Below are 22202 nucleotides of genomic sequence, written 5' to 3'. Positions count from 1 at the left end.
AGGACGTGGTGGTGGACGTGGTGGTGGTGGGCATGGTGATGGTGGACATGGTGGTGGTGGATGTAGTGGTGGTGGACGTGGTGGTGGTGGACGTGGTGGCGGTGGACGTGGTGGAGGTGGACGTGGTGGTGGACGTGGTGTACGTGGTGGTGGTGGATGTGGTGGAAGAGATGTGGTGGACGTGATGGTGGTGGGCGTGGTGGACGTGGTGGTGGTGGACGTGGTGGTGGTGGACGTGGTGGTGGTGGACGTGGTGGTAGTGAACGTGGTGGTGGTGGGCGTGGTGGTGGTGGGCATGGTGGTGGTGGGCGTAGTGGAAGTAGTTGTGGTGGCGGACGTGGAGGTGGTAGTGGTGGTGTTGGTGGTGGTGGACGTGGTGGTGGTGGACGTGGTGGTGGTGGTGGTGGACGTGGTGGTGGTGGACGTGGTGGACATGTTGGTGGACGTGGTGGTGGTGGACGTGGTGGTGGTGGACGTGGTGGTTCTGAAGTTCATTAATATATACAGATAATTCTGCATTAATATATACAGATAATTCTGCATGTATTGTGTGATACTGTGGGTGGCGCGGTATGAAGACATAGAGCACACTTTAAAGGAGAGAGCTACAAACTAATCTTAATGCAAACATAGTGGAGGTGCTGGCTGTTTTAAATATCCACTGCCACCATTCTTTTGTCTGTTACAGTGGTGGTGGAATGGTGGTGGACATGGCAGTGGTGGTGGACATGGTGGTGTACGTGGTGGTGGTGGACGTGGTGGTGGTGGACGTGGTGGATATTGTGGTGGACGTGGTGGTGGTGGACAAGGTGGTGGTGTACGTGGTGGTGGTGGATGTGGTGATGGTGGACGTGGTGATGGTGGACGTGGTGGTTCTGAAGTTCATTAATATATACAGATAATTCTGCATTAATATATACAGATAATTCTGCATGTATTGTGTGATACTGTGGGTGGCGCGGTATGAAGACATAGAGCACGCTTTAAAGGAGAGAGCTACAAACTAATCTTAATGCAAACATAGTGGAGGTGCTGGGTGTTTTAAATATCCACTGCCACCATTCTTTTGTCTGTTACAGTGGTGGTGGACGACGTGGTGGACATGGTGGTGGTGGTGGTGGTGGACATGGTGGTGGACGTAGTGGTGGTGGACGCAGTAGTGGTGGACGTAGTGGTGGTGGACGTAGTGGTGGTGGTGGACGTAGTGGTGGTGGTGGACGTAGTGGTGGTGGTGGACGTGGTGGTGGTGGACGTGGTGGTGGATGTGGAGGATGTGGTGGTGGAAGTGGAGGACGTGGTGGTGGAAGTGGAGGACGTGGTGGTGGAGGTGGTGGACGTGGTGGTGGTGGACGTGGTGGTTGTGGACATGGTGGTGGACGTGGACATGGTGGTGGACGTGGACATGGTGGTGGACGTGGACATGGTGGTGGACGTGGACATGGTGGTGGATGTGGACATGTTGGTGGATGTAGCGGTGGTGGACGTGGCGGTGGTTCTGAAATTCATTAATATATACAGATAATTCTGCATTAAAATATACAAATAATTCTGCATGTATTGTGTGATACTGTGGGTGGCACGGTATGAAGACATAGAGCACGCCTTAAAGGAGAGAGCTACAAACTAATCTTAATGCAAACATAGTGGAGGTGCTGGCTGTTTTAAATATCCACTGCCACCATTCTTTTGTCTGTTACAGTGGTGGTGGACATGGTGGTGGATGTGGACATGGTGGTGGACGTGGACATGGTGGTGGTGGTGGACGTGGACATGGTGGTGGTGGTGGACGTAGTGGTGGTGGACGTGCTGATGGTGGTGGACAGGTGGAGGTGGTGGACGTGGTGGTGGTGGTGGACATGGTGGTGAACGTAGTGGTGATGGTGGACGTATTGGTGGACGTGGTGGTGGTGGACATGGTGGTGGTGGACATGGTGGTGGTGGACATGGTGGTGGTGATCATGAAGGTGGTGGTGGACGTGGTGGTGGAGGGTGTGGTGGTGGACGTGGTGGAGGTGGCGGACGTGGTGGAGGTGGTGGACATGGTGGAGGTGGTGGACATGGTGGAGGTGGTGGATGTGATGGACATGGTGGATGTGATAGACATGGTGGTGGTGGACGTGGTGGAGTGGGGTGGACATGGTGGGGTGGACGTGGTGGGGTGGACGTGGTGGGTGTGGTGATGGACGTGGTGGTGGTGGACGTGGTGGCTGAGGTGGTGGCTAATGTGGTAGTGGATGTGGTGATGGTGGACGTGGTGGTGGTGGACATGCTGGTGGAAGTGATGGTGGTGGACGTGGTGGTGGTGGACGTGGTGGACGTAGTGGTGGTGAAAGTGGTGGTGGAGGTTCGTGATGGTGGTACGTGGTGGTGGTGGACGTGATGGTAGACGTGGTGGTGGACATGGTGGTGGACATGGTGGGGTCGTAGCGGTGGTAGACGTGGCAGTGGTGGACGTAGCGGTGGTGGACATAGCGGTGGTGGACGTAGCGGTGGTGGACGTAGCGGTGGTGGACATAGCGGTGGTGGACATAGCGGTGGTGGACATAGCGGTGGTGGACATAGCGGTGGTGGACATAGCGGTGGTGGACATAGCGGTGGTGGACATAGCGGTGGTGGACATAGCGGTGGTGGACATAGCGGTGGTGGACATAGAGGTGGTGGACATAGAGGTGGTGGACATAGCGGTGGTGGACATAGCGGTGGTGGACATAGCGGTGGTGGACGTGGTGGTGGTGGACGTGGTGGTGGTGGACGTGGTGGTGGTGAACATGGTGGTAGTGGACGTGGTGGTAGTGGACGTGGTGGTAGTGGACGTGGTGGTAGTGGACGTGGTGGTAGTGGACGTGGTGGTGGTGGACGTGGTGGACGTGGTGGTGGTGGACGTGGTGGAGGAGGACGTGGTGGAGGAGGACGTGGTGGAGGAGGACGTGGTGGAGGAGGACGTGGTGGTGGAGGACGTGGTGGTGGAGGACGTGGTGGTGGAGGACGTGGTGGTGGAGGACGTGGTGGTGGAGGACGTGGTGGTGGAGGACGTGGTGGTAGACATGATGGTGGTAGTAGACATGGTGGTGGTAGTAGACATGGTGGTGGTGGACATGGTGGTGGTGGACATGGTGGTGGTGGACATGGTGGTGGTGGACATGGTGGTGGTGGATGTGGACGTGGTGGACGTGGTGGACATGGTGGTGGAGGACGTGGTGGTGGAGGACGTGGTGGTAGACATGATGGTGGTAGTAGACATGGTGGTGGTAGTAGACATGGTGGTGGTGGACATGGTGGTGGTGGACATGGTGGTGGTGGACATGGTGGTGGTGGACGTGGTGGTGGATGTGGACGTGGTGGACGTGGTGGACATGGTGGTGGCTGAGGTGGTGGTGGCTAATGTGGTAGTGGATGTGGTGGTGGTGGACGTGGTGGTGGTGGACATGCTGGTGATGGTGGTGGATGTGGTGGTGGTGGGCGTGGTGGTGGTGGACGTGGTGGTGGATGTGGTGATGCACATGGTGGTGGTTCGTGATGGTGGTAAGTGGTGGTAGTACATGGTGGTGGTGGACGTGATGGTAGACGTGGTGGTGGACATGGTGGTGGTAGACATGGTGGTGGACGTAGCGGTGGTGGAAGTAGCGGTGGTGGACGTAGCGGTGGTGGACGTGGTGGTGGTGGACGTGGCGGTGGTGGACGTGGCGGTGGTGGACGTGGCGGTGAACATGGTGGATGTGGTGGTGGTGGACGTGGTGGTGGTGGACGTGGTGGTGGTGGATGTGGTGGTCATGGTGGTGGACGTGGTGGAAGGGTGGACATGGTGGTGGTGGACGTGATGGTGGTGGTGGACGTGGTGGTGATGGTGGACGTGGTGGTGGTGGACATGGTGGACGACATGGTGGACGTGGTGGTGGACGACGTGGTGATGGACGTGGTGGTTGTGAACGTGGTGGTGGACGTGGTGGTGGTGGACGTGGTGGTGGTGGACGTGGTGGACATGGACATGGTGGTGGTGGACGTGGTGGTTGACGTGATGGTGGTCCGTGGTGGTGGACGTGGTGGACATGGACGTGGTGGTTGACATGGTGGTGGTCCGTGGTGGACATGGACGTGGTGGTGGTGAACATGGTGGTGGACGTGGAGGATGTGGTGGAGGACGTGGTGGAGGACATGGTGGAGGACATGGTGGTGGTGGACGGCGTGGTGGTGGACGACGTGGTGGTGGTGGACATTGTGGTGGTGGACATTGTGGTGGACATTGTGGTGGTGGGCAAGGTGGTGGTGGGCAAGGTGGTGGTGGTGGACGTGGTGGTGGTGGACGTGGTGGAGGAGGACGTGGTGGTGGTGGACATGGTGGTGGTGGACATGGTGGTGGTGGACATGGTGGTGGTGGACATGGTGGTGGTGGACATGGTGGTGGTGGTGGACATGGTGGTGGTGGTGGACATGGTGGTGGTGGTGGACATGGTGGTGGTGGTGGACATGGTGGTGGTGGTGGACATGGTGGTGGTGGTGGACATGGTGGTGGTGGTGGACATGGTGGTGGTGGTGGACATGGTGGTGGTGGACATGGTGGTGGACATGGTGGTGGTGGTGGACATGGTGGTGGTGGACATGGTGGTGGTGGACATGGTGGTGGTGGTGGACATGGTGGTGGTGGACATAGACGTGGTGGATCTGGTGGTGGTGGACGACGTGGTGGTGGACGACGTGGTGGTGGACGACGTGGTGGTGGACGACGTGGTGGTGGTGGACGACGTGGTGGTGGTGGACGACGTGGTGGTGGTGGACGACGTGGTGGTGGTGGACGACGTGGTGGTGGACATGGTGGTGGTGGACATGGTGGTGGTGGACATGGTGGTGGTGGACATAGACGTGGTGGATCTGGTGGTGGTGGTGGACGTGGAGGAGGACGTGGTGGTGGTGGTGGACTTGGTGGACGTGGTGGTTGTGGACGTGGTGGAAGGGTGGACATGGTGGTGGTGGACGTGGTGGTGATGGTGGACGTGGTGGTGGTGGACGTGGTGGTGGTGGACATGGTAGTGGTGGACATGGTGGACGACATTGTGGACGACGTGGTGGTTGTGGACGTGGTGGTGGACGTGGTGATGGTGGACGTGGTGATGGTGGACGTGGTGATGGTGGACGTGGTGGACATGGACATGGTGGTGCTGGACGTGGTGGTTGACGTGATGGTGGTCCGTGGTGGTGGTTGACATGGTGGTGGTCGGTGGTGGTGGTGAACATGGTGGTGGATGTGGTGGAGGACATGGTGGTGGTGGACAGCGTGGTGGTGGACGATGTGGTGGTTGACGACGTGGTGGTGGTGGACATTGTGGTGGTGGACATTGTGGTGGTGGACATTGTGGTGGTGGATATTGTGGTGGTGGACATTGTGGTGGTGGACATTGTGGTGGTGGGCAAGGTGGTGGTGGGCAAGGTGGTGGTGGGCAAGGTGGTGGTGGGCAAGGTGGTGGAGGACATGGTGGTGGTGGAGGACATGGTGGTGGTGGAGGACATGGTGGTGGTGGAGGACATGGTGGTGGTGGAGGACATGGTGGTGGTGGAGGACATGGTGGTGGTGGAGGACATGGTGGTGGTGGAGGACATGGTGGTGGAGGAGGACGTGGTGGTGGAGGAGGACGTGGTGGTGGAGGACGTGGTGGTGGAGGAGGACGTGGTGGTGGAGGAGGACGTGGTGGAGGAGGACGTGGTGGATCTGGTGGTGGTGGTGGTGGACGTGGACGTGGTGGTGGACGTGGACGTGGTGGTGGACGTGGACGTGGTGGAGGACGTGGAGGTGGATGTGGTGGAGGACGTGGTGGACCTGGTGGTGGTGGTGGACCTGGTGGAGGTGGTGGATGTGATGGTAGTGGACGTGGTGATGGTGGTGGACGTGGTGAATGAGGTGATGGTGGTGGACGTGGTGATGGTGGTGGACGCGGTGATGGTGGTGGACGCAGTGATGGTGGATGTGGTGGTGGTGAACATGGTGGTGGTGGACGTGGTGGTGGTGGTGGTGGACATGGGGTGGTGGACGTGGGGGTGGTGGACGTGGTGGTGGTGGACGTGGTGGCAGTGGACGTGGAGACAGTGGACGTGGAGACAGTGGACGTGGAGTGGAGACAGTGGACGTGGTGGCGGTCGTCATGGTGGACGTGGTGGTGAATGTGGTGGTGAAAGAGGTGGTGATGGACATGGTGGTGGACGTGGTTGTGGACGTGGTGATGGTGGATGTGGTGATGGACGTGGTGGATGTGATGGACATGGTGGTGGTGGTGGGGGTGGTGGACGTGGGGGTGGTGGACATGGGGGTGGGGTGGACGTGGTGGATGTCGTGGTGGACGTCGTGGACGTGGTGACGGTGGATGTGGTGGTAATGGTGGACGTGGTGGTGGACATGGGGGTTGTGGACGTGTGGGTGGTGGGGGTGGTGGATGTGGTGGTTGTGGACGGGGAGGACCTGGTGGTGGTGGTGGAATGGTGGTGGTGGAGGACGTGCTGGTGGTGGTGGACGTGGTGGCTGTGGACGTGGTGGCTGTGGACGTGCTGGCTGTGGACGTGCTGGCTGTGGACGTGCTGGCTGTGGACGTGGTGGTGGCTGTGGACGTGGTGGATGTGGTGGATGTGGTGGTGGACGCGGTGATGGTGGTGGACGTGGTGGAGGACATGGTGGACCTGGTGGTGGTGGTGGTGGACCTGGTGGATGTGATGGACGTGGTGGTGGAAGTGGTGGTAGATGACTATTGGGTAGGAGGGTGCTGGCAGAATGCGGAAGGAGAGGAGGATCTCGAATGGGGGCACATGGGAGAGCAGAAATAGGCCGAATATTAGAAACAAATAAGCGCTGAAGAAAAGAAAAGCGCACTGCTGCCATTGTTCACTATTCGGCTTAGCAAGTGCAGCTGTGCGCTGGTTTAATAAACCTTAAAAAGCAGCGACGGAAGAGAGGCAGTGACGGGTGGAAGTGATTCACGACGTAAACAAGCAGTCTTCACTGCCTTCCCTTTTCAAGCACTCGTGCTTGTGGCGGCATCCACCTTGCAGGAGCGAGAAGCAGCCATATGTTTGTAATTAACGTGGCCGTGCCGCTGCTCGCTCCCGCAAGGTGGATGCGCCACAAGAGTGCGAGTGCTTGAAAAGTGAAGAACGATGGCTAAAGGCCATCCTAGAGCAGCGCATGTGCGCAGCCTAGGCAAGACCTAAAAATTCAGCTATCTGCACTGCTATAAAAAAACAGCTCTGTTTTGTCATTGAGAATGTATGCACGCCATAGTCAAGGAAAGGTTTCAGACACCACCTCTGGAATACCACCCACTTAGGTAGTTGAAGAAGCCCAATAGTGAGACTGAAGTCTACCACTGTTTGTGTGAAAAAGTGGTCGGATTTTGTTTACAAAAAAATGCAGTCCCCTGAGAACTATTTATAATGCTATTAAAGATCAGCGTTCACCTATAATCCTATCAAGGTCGTGGGATTTTAGGGGCAATACTGGTCGCTACAATGTTACGAAACCCAGTAGCAAAACACAGTTATTTCACTTCACCTCTGACATATTGAAGTCCTACTCAGTACTTTTGTTTTGAATCTGAACACTCCGTGCAGTATTATTTATTATTATGCAGGTGTAAAAACAAAGGTGTAGTCCAGTGGTTTTGTTGTTGGAGGTGAACGCAGCAAAATTGAGATCTTATTCTGGTTTATCTAGCTGACCAAACTGGTGGTGGGTTCTGGGAGATAGAAATTTTACTTCGAGGGGACATTATCTGGCGAAATTGCCTGATAGCTAGCAGTCAAACTAGTTTGGAAGTCGCCTCCGTATTGCAACCAACTCTAAATATACACATCAAAACAAATTCACACACATAAAAAATAACAGATTCCAATTGATCTGCTTCTTACAGTGCGCAGATTACAACAATCAAATAAACTCAATTTTTAAAGGCAGCGCAGCTCTGCAGAAGTCTGTGGTGATGAATGATTCTACATGTCTGCGATTACAATAAAAAGCTCCCCTTCCAGTGACTACTTAAGTAGCTGATGGCTATCACCAACGACTCTCCGTGCAGTACGCTTCATGATAAGATTCGCACCGTGACCCTTGCAAAATGAATTGGGAAATTCTTCCCTTAGAAGCCTATTCCTAGCACCTGATGAGAAAAAAACAGGTTTTGTAAACCTGGTCTATTAACCACAATTTTCAACATACATTCCAAAAATGGAATTCTCACAATCACTTGCCGTTTAAATAGCCGTCGCTGTAAAATGCACTGGTATTAGATTTCCAACACGACTATCAGGGAATAACAAATAAAGCTCGACGGTGGTAGATGGATGAGTTAGCAACAAACTACATCTCCATAGGCAATTAAGCGCATGACCTGAATTTCGCCAGGCATGTTCATGAAAAAAAAAGTGGCAAAGCAGATGTCAGTCTCATGCTATAGATGGCTGATACAGACAGGCAAAATGTTCTGTACACGAATTAAAATGTGACTGGACTAAATTACGACGGATCTAATTACAACACAAGCAGAATTCCAGTGCTTCCGTTGGCAGTCTGAGTCTAACAACAGTATCAAAATATTCTTGAGCTAGCTCGTACAACAGATACAATGATCTCTGTCTTATTTTTATTTTAAATCTGTCCGGTGAAACTGTCTACGTGAAGGAAGTAAAGGCCAGATCATACGATATCAGAAACTTCTGCCCGCAACCCAAATTGGTTAAAAAGATGTTATAATTATATTTCGATTTACCCCTCTGCTGACATCTGGACAAAGGTTAAATGGTCCACTGATCTCAACCATTAGGTTCCTAGGAATCAAGTATCAGTATATATATATATAAATAAATAAATAATAAATATACATAACATCTCGGCGAGAGGCAGGAACTTTGTATAAAAGAGTGCCTATTTCCTCTCTAGGGGCACTGGTCTGGCCCATCTCCCTGCATACTTACTCACTGTCAAGATTTAAGTTAAGTTAACCCTTGCGTGTAAAACTATTGTGTTGCAGTCTTGGCTACTATAATAAGATTTGTTTTTACCCAACCACTAAAATGTTTGTTTCTTTGAATGTTTTACATTACTGAGTGAAACCCGGAATACATTTCTTTATCCACGGAGTATCTATTTAATACGTTGTGATATTATATCACCCATATTAAATATTTGCAGGACTATATCAGCAGTAGATGGCAATGAACAGTTACCCACGTCACTAGCGCTCATTTGATTGATGGGAATAAGGGGGCACTATAATGGTTCGGACATGTTGCCTTCAAATATACACCCCTCAGAAAATCAAATAAACCGACTAAACGATCTTTCTGGCGAAACCCATTATATTTTCAGTCACTGTAGTATAATTATTTTATATCAGATTTCAGGGAAATATCTATTTCAGAAACCTTTCGCTGTACAATCAAACACTGAATGATTGTAACTTTCCTCGTAGAAGACTTAAGTGTCTAATTGTATCCTATCTATTTGCATGTATGTAACCAAAGTAATGATGAAATAGGCAACAACGGCAAGCAAAATGCCTTCAACACGAACTACAAGAATATTAACAGAAATCAACATGACATTTATAACCAACAGAGGCAAAACATTTTTTTTTACAAGTCCGCTGAAATGTAGAACATCAACTTGTAGGCTAAAGGATATTGGCCTTTACAAACCTTCCCTATCCTCTCTGACATACTGCCTCCCTCCAGGTGCCTTGGATTCAGATATAGACTCCCGAGCCAAGATGACTGTTGTGTTATATATAGTACCTGCAGCAGCGGCGGCGTCTGGGTTTTGCTTGAGCTGCTGTCTTTCAGCTGTGATGGGAAAGCCCCTCAGCACCGCCTGCTCCATCGCTTCTGGCAGCATCAGGACCACAGACTCAATGAGCACACAGCTGGCGATTCAAGCTGCAGTGGGGCTCAGGCGATCGCTGACTCTGTCTCTGTACTTATCCTGTGCACAGAGAGGCAGATGCCCGCAACAGCGCGCGTAGCCACAGATGACAGCCGCAGAACAGCACTCTTCCTATGCGCAGCTCACTTTACCCATGTGCAACAACTTGCTCCAGTGGGCTGCCATGACAGTGACGCGACTGTGCCTACAACGCATGCGTCAAGGAAATAAACCAGCAATTTTACAGCCCGTCACCCGTGGTTAAATAAGTGGCCATTTTGAAGTAGGCGTGTGTGTATCGAATCTAAAACAAGCTCCACAATTGAATTACTTTTTAAGCCGTGTTTTCTCAGATTAATCCAACATGTTATGTTTTCGGAGTTTATTAAAAGACATAATTATTGAACTATTTTTATATGTATTAAAAAAACGCAGCTACATTATCTCATGTTTAGTTATTTTGTAAAACATTACTTTTTAATTCTGAATATATAGTACTTGGACTTTTGTTTACAGTATATGTTCTTTTAAGAAATAAACCATAAACACTGCAACTCTAAAATGGCCGCCCAATTGATGCACATCGTGGAGACTTTTGAACATTTCTGAGCCTCATTCTGTAGTTCTGGAGAATCAATAGTTTCTCTTTAGTGCAGGCTCCAGTGGGTGGAGGTTACTGCGTGTTAACCAGATGCTGCAAATCCTGGATTTTTCCTGATGGGTGTTGTGTTTAACTTTTAAGTCAAGATATCTCTGTTGGCGTATTTTCTGAGAACCTGCTACTGAAATTATGTGACTTTTTATCGGAAGTGCAGACACAGCGGCCGCTCTCGAAAGTTTCAGCTGGAGCAACACTACATTTCAGAGCCGTAAAGATCCCCAGCTCCGTGTACCAGTAGCTCATCCAGCCCAGTAAATTTCTTTGGATTCTGGGACTTATGATGAGTTAGACAGGGCTACAAATGCTAGTGTGCAGTGAAAAAACATGGAGTGAATTAAGCTAAGGTGCCTTTCTTTTAGCTCTCAGGTGCTTAAAATTGTCTTTGGTTCAATGTGCGTCAATGGGGAAAATACAGTCCCCAATGTTTCTCTTTATCTAAATGTAAATGTTGGCATGTATGTGTATTGGACCTGAATATTACTATATAGGATGTGGTTTTCCAGCTCCATTTGGCTCTGAGCTCTACACTTCGATAAATAGATACACAAAGAATCTACGGTAAGCCCAGCATGCAGTTTGTAAATGGCTCAAACCTTTATTGTGCTTCTTTTTGATAGCTAAATGAGGGTGATATTTCTTTGGCGCTGCAAATACCCTTGATAGGTTGTCAACGATGGCTCAAGCCAAGCTTGAGTCAAATGTCTGGGTTTGATTGAGCCCAATATTTGTTGTGTTGATGTATGAAGTAAACACGAGCGCGCACGCACTTGTGTCAACTTCAAATAACATTTCACATGGGATGAGTTTGTTTGAATGTGAACCGGGTGGGATGTGTATGCTTGAATGATAAGGGGGTTAGATAAGCATTAGCAAGTGGCGGTTACGGTATTCTTATCCTGTACTTGAGTGAAGCTGGATCACAATAAACCGCTCTGTACAGTACCTGCTTTTCTTCTCGTCATTTCTTGGATTATGGCAGTGTGAAGTGTTTTTAGGTCTCGCCTGTCGATGCGCATGCGCATCGAGCAAGCGAGACTATGGGGGCTTATCCACTCTTTGTCCAACTTGCAAGGAATCGTGGCGATTCCTTGCAGTGCCCGTGACTTTTAAGCTCAATGCGCATGCGCATTGAGCTTAAAAGCGCGTGCACATGCCCCCAGCCGCCTGGCTTGCCTACTCTCCCGCCCCCTCACTTCTTGATTGCACGGCCGCTAGGCCGTGCCTCCCCTACTCTCCTCCTCCTACTCTCCTCCCCTCGCCGTCTGTTCCCGCACTCCTCCCACAGCCCCGCTCCGCCCCCTCCCCTGCCTGGTCGCGTCGCATTGGTGTAAACATCCAGCCCTTCCATGAGCCCTCACAGAGTCCAGGTCTGCCCGCACATGCCTTTGAAATGTCTCTCAAGGACAGACAACTGCCTACTGGGGTGAGCTAACCCTTTCAATGCCTCTTTGATAAACACCTTTACCTCATCCTGCAGGGGCTCCTCGAGACCCCCTGACATTTCCGCCACTCTTTTAAAGGCAGCTACACAGACTGTTTGGCTTCTGTGTCTGCCTGCTCACTTCCTCTCCTCTTTCCCACATTGCTTTCAACCCCAAATTAAACACAGCAAATTAAGCTTTCAACATCGCCATGCAGACCCAGCCCACAAACATGGTTTATTCTGATCTTTTTTTAATCACACACGTAAGCCCCCGCTCCGCCCCCTCCCCTGCCCGCCGTGTCGCATTTCTCCTCCCCCCTCCCCTTATCTGCCTTCCCTCCGTCTGTTCCCTCTCCCCGCTCCGCCCCCTCCCCTGCCCGCCGTGTCGCATTTCTCCTCCCCCCTCCCCTTATCTGCCTTCCCTCCGTCTGTTCCCTCTCCCCGCTCCGCCCCCTCCCCTGCCCGCCGTGTCGCATTTCTCCTCCCCCCTCCCCTTATCTGCCTTCGCTCCGTCTGTTCCCTCTCCCCGCTCCGCCCCCTCCCCTGCCCACTCTCCCTTTCTATTCTCCTTTACCACTCCACTCTGGACTCCTTCATTTTGTGCTGTTTGACATATTTCTTCTCTCATCCAACTCTTCTGCGGGCTCCCCTACTTCTCACTGTAGTTTGCAACAAATCCATCCTCCTTAAACCGTGTACACCATTTGCCTTTCACCCCTCCATTCCCTCTCCTGTCGCTCCCTTTAAATTCCCCCCTCCTTCCTTTTACTACCACTTTCCCTCTTTGTCACAAAAAAACCCTTTTATTCACTCGCTTTTCGTCTCTTTCTACCCTCCTCTCCTCCTATTCTTTTCCCTTACCCTGTCTTTTCTCCCCCTTTTGTCTTTCGAATCCCACTCTCTCTCCCTCCCCTCCCCCCCTCTCATTCCCCAACCCATTTCAGAGCTCAGTTCCGGAAGTGCCTCTTGGCAGCCGTGAGCTGCTGGGTAATTGCGCGTTTTGTAGCATTCCCAAAATGCATCTTTGACAGCTTGTCCAATGCTTCAATCTCTCCCCCAAACCTAGTGGGGCAAGTGCTTCGCTGCGCGCCGCAGCGGCGCTCCAGCGCGCCGGTAATGTTTCCAACCCACTGATATATCATAAGCGCCATGTGCTGTTTTGTGGCTGAATTTTTTTTTAAAAAGGGGAGCGGATATTAAACATCATACGGTATGTTAATGTCAAGTACGCCTGGATAAACATTGAAGACTTTGCTCTGACTCCAGCGTGTGGGCTACGAGATAATTAACCTTTTCCAACCATCCCTGTATTTTTTCTGGATGTCCACTTCTACAATGTTAACGGCGGTGCACTGTTCCGTTTGTTGATTCGACTCTGCTGAGATAACACAGCCCCCTCCCCTGCCCGCCGTGTCGCATTTCTCCTCCCCCTTCCCCTTCTCTCTCTTCTCTGACATGCAGTGTGCGGCCCTAACTGAAGTAGTGTAAACCCCGGCGCACAATAGCCAACACCCTCACTCACCCTCAACCCCTCACCCTCACTCACCCTCAACCCCTCACCCTCACTCACCCTCAACCCCTCACCCTCACCCTCACTCACCCTCACCCTCACTCACCCTCACCCTCACTCACCCTCACTCACCCTCAACCCCTCACCCTCAATCCCTCACCCTCACTCACCCTCACTCACCCTCAACCCTTCACCCTCACTCACCCTCACCCACCCTCACCCACCCTCACTCACCCTCACTCACCCTCACTCACCCTCACCCTCACTCACCCTCAACCCCTCACCCTCAACCCCTCACCCTCACTCACCCTCAACCCCTCACCCTCACTCACCCTCAACCCCTCACTCACCCTCACTCACCCTCAACCCCTCAGCCTCACCCTCACTCTCACTCACCCTCACTCACCCTCAACCCCTCAGCCTCACTCTCACTCACCCTCACTCACCCTCAACCCCTCAGCCTCACTCACCCTCACTCACCCTCAACCCCTCACCCTCCCTCACCCTCACCCACCCTCAACCCCTCACCCTCACTCACCCTCACCCTCAACACCTCACCCTCAACCCCTCACCCTCACTCACCCTCAACACCTCACCCTCACTCACCCTCAACCCCTCACCCTCACTCACCCTCAACCCCTCACCCCCTCACCCTCACTCACCCTCAACCCCTCACCCCCTCACCCTCACTCACTCACCCTCACTCACTCACCCTCACTCACCCTCACTCACCCTCACTCACCCTCAACCCCTCACTCACCCTCAACCCCTCACTCACCCTCACTCACCCTCACCCTCACTCAGCGCAACCACAGCATCTTCACTAAATATATTTAATAAACTTTAAGCTATTGGCAATATAAAATAAAATCCATTTTATTTACGTATTAATTATTAATTGTTTTTTAAAGCCATTGATTTTTTTTATATCAATACATATAAGTCACATATAAGTCCCGTTAATACAAAACATGTTGCTTTACAAATGCTAGAGGTGTCACATTTACAAAAATTATAACTATTGGCTTTGTAAAGAAGAAAGCTATTAATTTAGCTATTTAGAAAAAACAACACATAAATAAAAAACAAAAAAATAAATAACACCTATAGCTCAAACTTTCCTACTGCGAGACCTATTCCATTTCCAATGCTTGTTTCAACACTGGCGACGTTCAGAAATGTTTCCATGCTCCGGATTATCTAAATTCCATCTAAAAATTTCTTCGAAGTTGATGACTCAAGAAAGCAACATTGCCATTGGCTGTTGGAGACTTAACCAAACCTTCTTTCAATGATCTGCAATTTTATTGGTTGACTGAACGTGCGCTCTGAAACCATACGCACATAATCTCTCAACAAAAACAAATTGCTATTGGCTGATAACTGCGTAAAGATTAACGCCGGGTTAACTCGTTGTGTTCCTGCCTTGTTGAACACACGCTGTTGTAAAGCCCAGTTTCTTCAGCACTGTGTGATCGGCTGAGGAATTAGTACGCGATCTGCTATTGTTTTCGTGAGTATTTCATCACTTCGAGATCGGCTCAAATGTTGAGAGCGCAATTGACTGAAGAGTGACTGGTGTCTTTGTGGGTATTTCTTCAGTGACACGCACACATGTTATCACGCGTGTCATGGTAATTACCATTTAAATACTCTCATATCATCTGTGACACGCACACATAACCATAATTATCATTATTGAAAGTGCTGGAGTGCAAGGAATTTCAAGAATTCTTTTTATGAACAGTCATGTCAGGCATTCAAGCCCCTCCATATTTTCTCAATTTACCTGGTGAACCACAAATTGAATGGGACATATGGGAGGCAATGTTTCTTGCATATGTTGATGTTTTAGAAGGGGAAGAATATGAACCAGACAGGAAATTAGCCTTACTCAAACACTGTCTGGGAGGTATTGCTCTTAAGGAATATAACATTTTACCTCCTTTGACTGATACATCGAATTTAAATGTGTACCAAATTGCTTCCAAACAACTGTCTATTCGTTATAGGAAGAAAATAAACATAGTCTTGAAGAGATTTAAATTCTACTCAAGGAAACAAAAACCAGATGAAACTATTGACAATTATGTATCAGCTTTGAGAGACTTAGCTCAAGAAAGATTGTGGACAACTTCAGACATGTCTCTTAATGCAGCTATTGAAATAGCAAAATCTATTGAGCATTCAAAAAAATTAGTTGACGAAATCAGATTGTGCAATAAGTCTGATATACATGTTGTCAACAAGGAAACTGATAAACAACAGGAAATTGATAAAAGGTAAAAAGTCCCAACTCAAAGAAATGAAAACAATCAGAAAACTGAAAGTCAAAATAAGTGGCATAAATCTGACAACAGGTGGAATAGTGTTTATTGTTTCAGATGTGGTAGTAGTTATCATCTAGGGAATTCTAGGTCATGTCTTGCCTTGGAAAAAGTGTGTGCCAGATGTAACAAGAAAGGACATTTTCCTAGAGTTTGTAGGTCAGCTCCAAGAAGAGTTAATGTCATCCAAGAACACGAAGAATCATCTGATTATGATTATGATGTAAACACCATACTTTGTTTAACTAAAGAGATAAGCACTAAAAAATGTCCTTCATTCAATGTTACCATTAATGGAATCTCTACAAAAGTATTAGTGGATTCTTGTTCATGGTATACCATTTTGTCTCATGATCTTGTTTGCTCTAATTGGCCTAACATAGAACTCATACACCCTGATATCTCACCAAGTGGCTACACTGGCCATAAACTACAACTTATTGGGTATTTTATTGCTGATTTGAATGAACTTCCATGAGCGCAAAACACGTGGGAAAATTTATGTTACTAAAGTGGGACAATCACTTTTGGGCTGGCCACATCAAGAGAAACTTGGCATACAATTAGACCCCAATGCTGATCCTCCTGCATATTCTGTGGATACAAATGTTACTAAGCTAAGTTTGGTCAAGTCTAGTGATCCTTGCCTTGTTTCTAGAATAAAAGATGAGTTTCCCACATTATTCAGTGACAAACTGGGTGAGTACAAAGGTTTTAAACATCGCATATAAGTACATGCAAATGCTATACCGGTACGTCATAAGGTTAGGAATGTTCCTTTGTCTTACAGGAACAAGTTAAAGGTAATGCTGAATGATATGTGTGCTAAGAAGATTATTGAACCAATAGAATAATCCCCTTGGGTTTCACCAGTTGTTATTTCTATTAAATCTGGAGGAGATCTTCGTTTATGCATAGACTTGCGCAGTCTTAACAATGCTATTCGTGTGGATTCACATCCACTTCCCAATTTACATGAGATGGTTTCCACGTTAGCTGATGCACGAGTATTTTCATGTCTGAATCTAACTAGTGCATACCACCAGGTGCTTCTCCATGACGAATCAAAAGATCTGACTGCATTTATAATGCCAGAAGGATTGTACAGATTTTGCAGAATGCCTTTCGGCTAGCTAGTGCAGCTGCTGTGTTTCAAAGGCTGATGAAAGAAACTCTAGAAGGTCTTACTGGTGCTATAGCATTCCAAGACAATATTTTAGTCTTTGGGAAAAATGATGATGAACATGACCATAATTTAATGAAGGTTCTCAATGCTTTATCAAATAAAGGTTTAATTCTTCGTGCAGACAAGTGCAAATTCAAGAGACAAGAAATGGAATATTTGGGACACTATCAGTGGGAATGGAATCAAACCTAAATTGTCACATTTTGAGAACATCAGTAAAGCTCCCATTCCTGAGAATAAAGAACAATTAGTTGCTTTTCTAGGGTTGGTAGAGTGTTATGCCAAGTTCATTCCAAATTATGCAACTATCATTGAACCATTTAGGAATCTACTGAAAATAAAATTGAAATTTATTTGGACTGATACTATGACAGCAACGTTTTCAACTGTTAAGGAGATGATTACCATGGCCCCTTGTCTTAAACCTTTTGTCATTGGCAAACATTGTATTGTAATGGTTGATGCAAGCAATTGTGGGCTAGGTGCTTTACTGCTTCAAGAAGAATGGGGTAGAGAATGGATTGTAGCATATGCTTCAAGGACATTGAGGGAGTCTGAACGTCACTATTCTGTGATTGAAAGAGAGCTATTAGCATGCGTATGGGATGCTGAGCATTTTAGACCATTTTTATGGGGGACCAAATTTTCCATCAAGTCTGACCATAAACCTTTAGTTCACATATTGTCACCTGGTGGTGGGCGCACATTGTCATCTAGACTGGCTAGATTGTCATCAGGATTACAACATTTCCAGTATTCCGTGGAGTATTTTCCTGGCAAAACTAATTTTCATGCTGACTGTATGTCAAGGTTACCCCTTCCATGCAAAGAATCAGATAGTGTTGATACTGATGAATGTGAAGTGGCTCATGTTGTGCGTGATGTGAATTTGTTGTCCAAGGACAATTCTGTTATTCATGAGCAATTATGGAATGAAGAAATGGAAAAGGATCAAGAACTTAAGGAAGTAAAGAAGTTCATATTAAGTGATTGGCCTGAAGAGAAGGACCTCATAGGGACTTTAGCTAGTTATTACAAAGGTCGAGATGAATTGGCCATAGAGAATGACATTATTCTAAGGGGGGATACATTTATTCGATGTTTTGGTCTCAGGAAGATGTTTGTTGATTTTGCTCACAAAGGACATTTCGGTATTTCTATCACTAGGAGATGTTTAAAGGAACATTTTTGGTGGCCAGGGATAGATTCATATGTTGAGCAGCAAGTGAAGTCTTGTAATTTGGGTGCTAACCGTGATACATCAGCTAAGGCTTTGAGTGCCAGTCCACAACCAGTGGACTTACCTGTTGCACCATGGAGCGAACTAGGTATAGATATAATTGGTCCGTTCAGAATTTTGCTGCATCAACATTCATTTGGTATTGTGCTTCTAGATTATTTTTCTAAATGGCCAGAAATTAAGATGGTCAGAGAAGTTACTTCTGATGCCATCACACAGTTTTTAGATGATGTTTTTTGTAGGGAAGGTATTCCTCAAGAGATTGTTACTGACAATGGACCACAGTTTATTAGCAAACAGATGGAAGATTATTTAAAGAGATGTGGCATAAGTCAGAAAAGGATTGCCCTGTTTCATTCAGAGGCGAACGGTCAAATTGAGAGGTTTAATAGGGTTTTTAAGGAACAATTCAACTGGCAGTTAAAGGTGGGTTGTGTTGGAACAAAGCTTTGCAATCCAGGTTACTCTCTTATAGGACAACTAATGCGGTTACTTGTTGACCCCTTTTGAATTATTGAGAGGTCGCAAATCCACTACAAAACTAGTTCCATGGTGGCTAAGGAACAAGAATAAGACACAAGCAGAGTTTGCTGAGATAGATTTTAAGGAAATTAGTCGTAAGGTAGATGCTTATAAAAAAAGAATGAAGGATAATTTAATGGAAAATAAAAAAGTGAGGAATGTTTTTGTTCAGGTTGGAGATTTAGTACGGTTGAAGAAGGGTTGTTCTGTATGTAAAGTGTTGTCTACTTTGTCTGATCCCATGGAAGTTGTGGAAGTGTTTAAGAATGCAGTTCGACTGGATAATGGAAGTGTTTGGAATTTTTATAGAGTTTCAATCTTTAAGGGTAGGAAGGAACTTTGTGATGAGAATTACTCTTCAAATGTCTTTCTGGATGTGAATAGAGACAATGTGAGTAATTCAAGTACTAAATCATCTATTATTGATCAATGTTCCTCTGCTCCAGCATGCTCAAGAATTCGTAGGATACCTGTTAAGTTCAAAGATTTTGTGCTTTCTTAATTATAACTATTGTAAAAAAAAAAAAGGAAAGGAGGGAGGTGTGTTATGTGTTGATGTTTGAAGTAGACACGAGCGCGCACGCGCTCGTGTCATCTTCAAATAACATTTCACGTGGGATGAGTTTGTTTGAATGTGAGCCTCGTGGGATGTGTATGTTTGAATGTGAACCGCGTGGGATATGTATGCATGAATAATACGGGGGTTAGATGAGCATTAGCAAGTGGCGGTTACAGTATTCTTATCCTGTACTTGAGTGAAGCTGGATCGCAATAAACCGCTCTGTACAGTAGCTGCTTTTCTTCTCAACAATATTGTCTTCAACTCACTAGCCAAAAACAAGCTTTGCATAGTTCTTCCACCCATGCTCTACCTCAGACTTCTGATACCTCGGCCTCCACGTTCCCCAACCTATCCTCCTGCAGCGGAAGAGGTGTTTCCCATTACTGTGTTTACTTTATTGAAGATCCTGAAGAGTTCTATGAAAGTACTCCAAGAGGAATGGTAGGCTAATTATGTTTCATTTTCCAGGTGGTAATGAGACCTGCAAAAAGACTGTGGGGGGGAGGGGTGTGTAGTATCTTGCTTTTCATGAAATAGTTGCATTTTCCCTTTAACTTGCATGTTGCATTTCCCCTTTAACTTGCATGTATCCATTTGATTATTACATTCTAAGTTCCATGATGTAATCGTTGTTAGGAGTTAGTTCTATCTAGTTTGTGGCATAAAATGTGAAAAATGTACTTCATATCGACAATACTACCTATGCTGTTTGTTTTCTATTCTGGAAAAAGGAAAAAAAAGGAAACCTCTTCACAAAAGCGTGAGTGATTTCAGTTTTTTTTTTTGTTGCTTCTATTCTCAAGTTAACTCGACATTTCCTTAGAAAATTATCGTCATAGTATGAATTTTTTTATAAGTGTTTACCTTTGAATTAAGTTGCCGTTTTGTGCGCCTACTCTTGTTGTCGGACTCCTAGCAACGCGTGTGTGCACGGATCAAGCGCTCGCACCACGTTACACGTTGCATGTTGCTAAGCAACCGCCGACGCTTTTCAGCGCTACCATCGGCATAACAAGGTCACTTTGCGTAACCTCACGTTCACGTTGAGTACGTGCCGCCATCTTGGATTTTTAGGGGAAAAGTTACGAGTGAATTCAAAGAGCACATCTTTCTTCATGCTTCATCGTTTTCTACGATTTAAAGCCACAGTGTAAGTACTTTCTTCGTGTTTTCACACTGTTTTCTGCAATTCAAAGCCAGAATTTAAGTACTTTCTTCGTGATTTCATGCACTGTTTTCTACAATTTAAAGACAGAGTTTAAGTACTTTCTAAAGCCACAGTGTAAGTACTTTCTTCTTGTTTTCACACTGTTTTCTGCAATTCAAAGCCAGAATTTAAGTACTTTCTTCGTGATTTCATGCACTGTTTTCTACAATTAAAAGACAGAGTTTAAGTACTTTCTTCGTGAATTCACACTCTGTTTTCTACAATTTAAAGCCTCAGTGCAAGTTTATTTTCAGTATAATTTTGACAACGATTTCCAGCTTGTCTTTACATTATTTTTAACAACATCATTTATTTATAACAAATTTTGATTTTTCAAGTAACTCACGTTTACAAGTAAAATGAGTAACACTAATTCTAGTGTTAATCCTGCTTCTACAAGTACTTCTTCTGTCAATGCTAATTCTGCTTCATGTATTAATATTAATATTAGTACTCCAAAAGATTTCTTAACATCTCTTGGTGAACCCATCATCAAGTGGCCTGAGTGGAAGGAATATTTTCTTAATTATATCGGTACTCTTGAGGATAATGTTGGAACTTTAACACCTGTGCGTAAATTGAGAATGCTTTTGCATAGTCTTGGCCCGGAAGGTTTAAGAGTGTATAATCAAATGACAAAACCAGATAGGTCAGGAGATTTAGATATTTTCAAGACTGCAATTTTGGATTTAACTGAACATTATTCTCCTACAGTGTGTATTGGGGTTACCAGACGTGCTTTCTTCAAAAGGAAACAATTAGAAAATCTGTGGAGGAGTACGTTTCTCAATTAAAATTATTAGCTATGCATTGCAAATTTGGAGTTTTGCATGATGAACTTATTTGGGATCAAGTTGTAGTTTGCTCAAGAAATATAAGTATTCAAGATAGACTTTGGATTGAAGGAGAATCTTCTTTGAAGGATGTTATCGCTTTATTAAAAAAAGCTGAACTGTCTGATAGAAGTTTGAAAGCCTTGTCAGAGCAATCAGAGTCTACCACTACTACTTCTACTCCTACTGTTAATAAGATTTCTGTCAGCAAAAATAGTAAGGATACATCTATAAAAAGAAGTAACAGGAATTCTTTTTACCAGAAACCGTCATACAAACAATCTTTTAATAGAAATGAATCTTCTTCTTTTGCTTGTTTTCGATATGGTGACAAGAATCACAACGCTGGATGTGAAAAATGTCCTGCAAGATCTGTTAAATGTTCCAATTGTGGAATTTTGGGACACTATGCTAAAGTTTGTAACAGGAGTTCATCTCAACGACCTAAAGTTGCTTGTGTTACTGATTCTGACTCTTCTGATTATGATTCAGACTTCAATGTTGATGAGAATAGTAAAAGTTAACCTTTATTTATGGTTAAATTTGGCAGAATTCCTTTACAGGTTGCTGCGGACTTGTGTCCACTGACATAAAAAAAAAGTTAGACTAGTAGTTATATTGAAATGTTGGGGTACCACTATTTAATATTTTAATTTAAAAATCGTACTGTGTGCTGTAAATTGTATTTCATTGCTGATGGTCCATCTATTCTTGGGTGGAAAAATCTTTACATATTATTCTTAACTCCAACAGTCCGGAATTAGTTCTAACTACTGAAGTGAGTGAAGAAACAATTAATTGGGTCTTAAAAGGGTCCCTACGTTTTCTCAGGTAAGATT

At 46.9% G+C, this 22202-nt stretch overlaps 1 protein-coding gene across 2 annotated transcripts in view; it reads right to left on the bottom strand.

The window, feature by feature from the left end:
* TTC27 (tetratricopeptide repeat domain 27) overlaps positions 1-10099 on the bottom strand; it is a 1731040-nt gene extending 1720941 nt beyond the window's left edge. The window contains exon 1 of one of the 2 annotated variants that reach the window (XM_078648753.1): positions 9766-10099. In XM_078648753.1, coding sequence (XP_078504879.1) covers positions 9766-9865 — 100 coding nt within the window. In that variant the 5' untranslated portion in view covers positions 9866-10099. Of the gene's footprint in view, positions 1-9669 lie in introns of both variants that reach the window. The other variant, XM_078648752.1, reaches the window with a different exon arrangement.
* Positions 10100-22202: the final 12103 nt, after the last annotated feature.

This window comes from Lissotriton helveticus, chromosome 6 (genome assembly GCF_964261635.1).
Source record: "Lissotriton helveticus chromosome 6, aLisHel1.1, whole genome shotgun sequence".
NCBI classification, from domain to species: Eukaryota; Metazoa; Chordata; class Amphibia; order Caudata; family Salamandridae; genus Lissotriton; species Lissotriton helveticus.
Note: the sequence above shows the minus strand (reverse complement) of the source record. Positions and strands in the feature narration are given on the sequence as shown.